General features: G+C 48.4%; 1 protein-coding gene across 2 annotated transcripts in view; it reads right to left on the bottom strand.

The window, feature by feature from the left end:
* Positions 1 to 1379: 1379 nt before the first annotated feature.
* Positions 1380 to 6898, bottom strand: part of DNMT3B (DNA methyltransferase 3 beta) — a 39893-nt gene continuing 34374 nt past the window's right edge. Inside the window, exons 21-24 of one of the 2 annotated variants that reach the window (XM_008070943.2) lie at positions 6791 to 6876; positions 4320 to 4389; positions 3433 to 3551; positions 1380 to 1903 (exon numbers count right to left, since the gene is read on the bottom strand). In XM_008070943.2, coding sequence (XP_008069134.1) covers positions 1762 to 1903; positions 3433 to 3551; positions 4320 to 4389; positions 6791 to 6876 — 417 coding nt within the window. In that variant the 3' untranslated portion in view covers positions 1380 to 1761. The remainder of the gene's footprint in view (positions 1904 to 3432; positions 3552 to 4319; positions 4390 to 6790; positions 6877 to 6898) is intronic. The other variant, XM_008070944.2, reaches the window with a different exon arrangement.

Below are 6898 nucleotides of genomic sequence, written 5' to 3'. Positions count from 1 at the left end.
AAGGCTGAGGTGGAAGGATCGCCGGAGCCCAGCAGGTCGAGGCTACGGTGGCTGGGAGCGGCCACTGCACTCCAGTCTGGGCAACAGAGACTCCAACTCAAAAAATAAAAATAAAAAAATTCCCAGGGTCTACTCTGGACTTTATGAATCAGTAACTCTGGGGATTCGGCCCAGAAATCCCAGCCCTGTCAAGCCCCCCCCAGGGAATGCGGCACACAGGCATAGTAAACTCCATGGTGTCACTGCACTGGGCTTGAGGGGCCACCTGCCTCCAGCTACTCATCCTTAAACATTGGTCAAAACCTCCCCCACATCCCACCCACTGACTTGAAGAAAAGGAACACCAGACTGTTATAGAGAAATACTGATTTTAATTAAACATAAGGTAAACTCTAGGCATTTGTCATTTTCAGCCTAAAAATTAGCAAAAACTGTTGAAACAAGGCACAGTTTTTTCCCCATACTTGTTACATTGTGGCTCCAGTTACAAAAAAAGTTTCAATGAAAACGTTAAACATAAAAATAGAAGTTTGAGATTAAAAAAAATACATAAAAAGCCCCACAAAACTCGTCAACATTGTTCCTTATTCTACAAAATAGCACCAGTAAGAAGAGTAAAAGGTGTTAAAAACCATTACGACAGCATTTCTGAAATGCAGCTTGTCTGAACTCCCGTTCCCCCTTAAAAAGGACTTATCATGGAATAAAAAGGATTTTAAAATCTCTGGAGGGAGGATGGAGCTTTCATTGCAGCTTCTATTCCCCTGCCATCTTCGATGAGGGGAGGTGTGGGAAATGTGCTTCTGCCCCGGCTGCTGTCACTGCTGAGTTCAGCAAGAGGATGAGGAACTGGGGACGGGGTGCGGAGTCTTACCTAAGCTCCCTCCTTCACGCCCCTCACGTAGGGAAGAAGGACGTGCTGAAGACCATACCTGTCTCCATTGTCATACATGGCAGCTTACATTGTAGGAGTTGGCACACCCCTTACTGAGCTCCCCAGAGAGTTCCATTGCAGTCACTGGGAGGGGTCTAACTAAGGGCGGCACCTAACCTTGGGTTTGTGGGGGGAAATAGCCCTGAATGTGACGATGATGTCATCCCTGCTGAAATCATCACTTTTGTGGGAAATACTCTAATGGACCAAGGACTCTAGCCCTTGTCCTTCCTAAAGGGGAATGTGCTGGGTGAATCCAAGGAAGACACACACGTCACTTCTTTTCACACATTACTTCCTTTCCCGCTAGCCTAGGAAAAGCACCCCGTGTGCCCTAAGAATGACCCTTCACTACGTGTCTACACTCAAGTGAGCACAGCGCAGCAGGCGTTTTCGGAAAAGTAAAGTCTTGCAATAATGGTCTCGGGTCGTTTTTCAGCAGTGACCTGAGTACTGGAGAGCTGTCAGCGCTGTGGTTTTGGTATCTTAGCCATTGTTTCTCTGAGTGGTAAACCCAGGAGGGGAAAAAGCCATCTTGCTACCTACTTCAAGTTTTAAGTTTTAAGAAAAAAATGAGCACCGCATCGGCCGCCCCGAGCAGCCGAGTCTGAGTTGTGCACAAGGAGGTGGCACCTTGGGCCCCCCTGCAACAGTCAGGTGGCTGGCTCTGCTTCCATGGCCCAGGAAAGAAATGAGGTACGCAGGAGGCCCCACAGCCAAGCTAGGTGAGGAAGGGCAGGGCCTGGGGAATCAGGAACCATAGCATAGCTCCTGGGTCCTGGCTCTGGCTCTGCCACCTACCCCAGGGGCCACAGCCCCAGGTGGAACTATTCACATGCAAAGTAGTCCTTCAGGGGGGCGAAGAGGTGTCGGATGACAGGCACACTCCAGGACCTCCCAAGCAGCTTCTGGCGGGCGCCCCGGCCCATGTTGGACACGTCCGTGTAGTGTACAGGAAAGCCGAAGATCCTGGGAGGGTACCAAGGTAGAAAGACAGTGTCAAAAGTGCCCCCGAGCCTGTTCAGGGCTGCTGGGAAGTCCTCAGCTGACAGAGAGGAACCACTCTTTCTTCCTGTGCCTTCCCTTAGTCTCACCCCTTCAGACAGGCCCACGGGGCCTTTAATAACTCCTCTGAGCCCAGGACAAGGTCCCCAGGGTCTTTGGAATACTTGCTCACAAAACATGGCCACGAGGGCAGGCACCTATTTTGTGTCACCGAGCACTAGCTGGTACTCAGAGGACATTTCTGGAATTAACAAATGAATGACTGAATGCACATAGGCCAAGCTGGCCAGCCAGCAAACAGGCATGATCTGTCTTCAAAACAAGTGATAGGAGAAGTTAAGCAATTGCCTTAGTAAGGAACATGGTCACTCAAAAGCAGTGTCAGTCATTACAGACTCAGGCAATTTACAGTGAGTACAGCTCAGCAACCTACTCTCCTTCCCTCCTCAAACCCAGTTGCTGGATTAAGGACCAAGTTGGACGTGAGGCAGGTGGCCCGAAAGAAATCTCCTCTATGGCCTCTACCAGGCGTGGACAGAGGCCACAGGTAGGCTGAATCTCAGTATTACCCAGGATTACAACCCAATACTAAAAAGCACCCCAATAGGCCCGTGGGGGGGGATCAAGACACGCCCGAGATGCAGCACCCCACCCAGGGCTTTGCATTTCTGTGATGACAGCCATCTGTACCAGCTGGAGTAGCACCATTCAGGCCCAACACTGTATGCTTGGGTCTCAAAATAGAGTAACCACAGCATGAATAGATTGGCGAGGTTGCCCATCAGTGTTTCTTTCTACTAATCACAAGTTACTTTTATAGTTAAAAAAAAAACAAAAAACCATTTTACATCATAGAAGAAATAAAACTAGTTTGAGAAATAAAATATCCAGAATGAAAATGTTCTGTACTGAAGCTTTCAGAATAGAGCCAAAAATATAAAGAGGGAAATTCATGACCTTAAAACAACTGTTACTAGCAAAAAATTTTTAAATTATTAAGACCAAAATAAACAGAGGAGTTAAAAGGGAAAATAAAAAAGAACAAAACAAAATCCAAGAGCCGCTTCTTTGCCTCAAAATAGATAAACTTAGCCAAAGAAAGGGAAGATGGAACGGACAGACTGGCTGAATCAGCCAGATACTGAGCACCTTGGATGCAGAAATCCTCTGGCATGGTCTGTCTGTGGGGATTTCCTCAGCCGGCTCCTCAGACACCCCAGCGGCCCTGCATGCTGAGGCAGGCAGATGCCAGGGCAGTGCAGCCAGACAGATCGTGCTGTCTGGTGACCTCACGTCTGATTCCTCACCACCACCCCCTCCGCCATTTCTGCCAGGAAATAAAGGTGAATTCTGAAAGGTCCACCAATATAGAAGACGGTGAGATGACCAAGATGTCAGGCAGGCACCTGCTCATTTGTGCTGCTCCTATGAACAAACGTTCTTCCCCTATTACTGTCTGCATAGTTTCCCTCTCCAAGTGCAGCCTTGCTCACCTTTCGAGCTCAGTGCACCACAAAACATCTTCTTTGCCATTCATGACAACAGGGAAAAGTTGGTTTTTCCCCTGTCTGATCGAGTTCGACTTGGTGGTTATTGTCTGTACTTTCTTTAACTGGAGAACAAAACGATATCATGGAGTGAGCACAGAATGAAAGGTTCTGGGTGGACTCACGGCTCAAAAGCAACTAGGAAAGACAGAGAGGGTAGGCGTGGGAGGGAGGGTGGCAGGGCTGGGCTCACAGAAGGAATGAGAAAAGGGATGAGTTGGGGGGACAAGAACATTTTGTGCTTCCCATAAATGCCAAGAAGTTACCAGGAAGGACCAGCCTCAGAGAGAGTGTGATAAAGTGACCATGAATGATATCACATGGGGCCAAGAAGAGACCAGAGCTCCTGATCAAGGAAGATTATGTGCACAGTGAAAACCACCCAGATACAGATACGGAGAATGGCCAACAGGAGTCAGAACAACTGCATCTTTGATTGATGCAAACACTAGGAATTAGGGTTATGAATGTCTTAACACATGAATCTATTACTTTCACAGCAGACAATTTTTTTTGGCAAAACCATTAATAGCTCCTTTCTCATAGGAGGGCCAGCTGGAATTCTGTGTCCCCATGTATCCAGCATTAAAACTGCCATGTCCAGTTGCCCTTTCTCATAGTTATTTATCAAGAATGTCTCCTATTCTCTGTACTTGAAGACAGGATAGAACAATTACATTACATAGGGAAAGAGGCCCCACACCAGGGAGTCATGTTGAGGGAGAAATAGGAACCAACTGGACACCAAGGTCATCTCTGAAGTCCCCACCTGGAGGCCACCAACTGGGTTTTCCAGAGGGCCGCAGCACAGACCATTTGGGAGCATGCCTTACCTTTGCTGTCCTATTGTATTCCAAGCAGTCCTGCAGCTCGAGTTTATCATTCTTTGATGCTATCACGGGCCTGGGAACAGCCAAAACCCATTACTTTCTACCATCTGTAGCAGGGCCTCGGCTAGGCACCCCACAATGTGGAAGTGAGGGCCCACGTCCCAAAGATGTGCCCTGGCAGTGAACTTGTAACACAAACAGGATGAAAACGACCCTGGCTTAAGCGCAATTCTGTGCACCATAACCTCTAGGAGTACTGCCAGAGGCCCGGGAGCTAAGGCTCCCCTTTTGGAATGTGTATGTCAAAGCCAGACTCACACTGATCAAGAATACTAGACAACGCCGGGCTCGGTGGCTCAGCCTGTAATTCCGTGCCTTTGGGAGGCTGAGGTGAGTGGATTGCCTGAGCCCGCGGGTTCGAGACCAGCCTGGGCAGCGAGACCTCATCTCTACAATAAATCAAAAAATCAGCCGGGCGTGGTAGCACATGCCTGTATTTCCGGCTACGTGGAAGGCTGAGGCAGAAGGATCGTCAGAGACCAGCAGGTCGAGGCTGTGGCCGGGAGCAGCCACTGCACTCCAGTCTGGGCAACAGAGTGAGACTCCAACTCAAAAAAAAATAAAAAGAATACTGGACAGGGAAACAGGAGACCCCTCACAGCTCACTGGCAGAGTGACCCTGAGCAAGTCCCACCACCTCTCTGGGTTCAGTGAGCAGCTTGATTGGATTCTTATGGGTCTAATTGATACAACCAGCACATGACACCCATGACATGGGTGGCTGCTGGGGAGGAAGCAGCAGGAGGCTTTACAACTGGGTGGTACTTTCTGAAAGCACAGGGGGCTCACAAACAACCACAAACCTTGTTTTGCAAACACAGAAGAGAGGCAGACAGATGCCCACAAGGGGGCTCAGCTGAAAGTAACTAAACGGCTCTGGAGTGGAACCCAGGGCAAGAGAGGTCTGAATGTCACATTGACAGCCATAATCACTGTGTTAGGAAGGCCAGGAAGAACTCAAAGAAGGAAAACTGAGCCCACAACAGGGGCCTCCTAGTTCTAACTTGACCTTACCTCCTTATGAACCCAAGAGGGCTGGGGAATCCAAGGAAAAGGACATGGCTCAGTCCTGCCTTGTGCTAGCATTAGAACTGAGATCTAAACACACGCAATGAGTTGGGTCTCTGACCCCAACTGCTGCAGACATACTCATCCTATAAACATCCAAAGCTCAGTGGCAGCATCATGCCTCACCCATCCTCACTCATCCCCTACTTCCAGTGCATCAGCAGCAATCCCCCTACCCTGAAAATATCTTTAATACGACCCTTCTTGCCAATTCCACTCACACTGCCACGAATAGTACCTCCAGAGCACCATGGCATTATCACAACCAGGGCATTATCACAATCCCCAATCCTCTGAGCAATCCAGCAGCCTCACTATTTCCCCATTTCTACCTTTGTCCTGCTGGAGTCTATTCTTGATCCAGAAATGACCATGAATCCAAGAAACAATTCATCCATGGAAGTAAGATAGTCATTCATGTGATTTACCTCTAAAATGGCAGCAATGAGGGCAACCCCTTCGGGTCCCCTTCCACTGTGGGAGCTTCTCTGCCAGCTCAACAAATCCTGCTTTTTCACATTAAAAAATGGCAGCATTGTAACAGTGCCTGGCAGATAGGGCACTCAATGTTGAGTGAACGAGTCCTCCTTAATCCCCCAAATGGACACGGTATCATCTGATGGGCAGATTCACCAGCACAAATGCAAGATAGTCAGCAAAAGTCCTCCAGGCTAATCCAAGCACCCTCACCTCTGTCTACAAGGATCTACATTTTGCTCTCAACAACTCCTTCCAATAATCTCATGTGCAAATATGGGATGTCACAGTGTCATCACATTTTGCATCTTAATTAGCAAATTGTTCTGGAAACCATATATAGAAGGGATAATTAATCCTCAGCTAGACAAAAATGTAGGGAAGGTTCTTGGTAATGACAGTGGGAAGAGGCTAGTCCTCGGGTTACCATCTGCCATATCGGCTCTACCACCTGTTGGCCACAGGCCTAGCTAGAGGTCAGCTCTCGTGAGCTGTAGGAATGTCACCTCTAACAATCCTTTCTAGATGGGTTCCCCTATAGCAACTGGGAGAAGTAGCAATAAGCCCAGCTTAGCAGAGATTCCAGGCACAGGAAAGTACTTGAGGTTCCAGTATGACTCCCAGGACCTAATACTTTCAAGATCATGCCTATCTGCTGCTTGAGCAAGAGGAGTCCTTCCTGAAATTCCTGGGTATTTGTCCCACATTCTAAAAGGGATCAACCATAAGACCACCTTGTAATCTGAAAAGCAGGGTGGGGCTGCTTCTCAATAGAGCCAGTTCTCTCTAGTAGGCTCAAGCATTAGAACTGACATTATCGGGTTTATTTCACCTGGTTATTACCTGCCCCTCTCAGAGCCAATTGTTACCTGTTCATCCCAGGTAGGTTGCCCCAAAAATATCGGGCCCTGTGGGCAGCAGACACTTTGATGGCATCAATCATCACTGGATTACACTGCAGGGAGAAAGAAAGGGGC

Source organism: Carlito syrichta, unplaced genomic scaffold, assembly GCF_000164805.1.
Source record: "Carlito syrichta isolate Samal-C Ts95f unplaced genomic scaffold, Tarsius_syrichta-2.0.1 Scaffold314071, whole genome shotgun sequence".
NCBI lineage: Eukaryota > Metazoa > Chordata > Mammalia > Primates > Tarsiidae > Carlito > Carlito syrichta.
The sequence above is the reverse complement of the archived record's forward strand: the minus strand, read 5'-3'. Positions and strand labels throughout refer to the sequence as shown.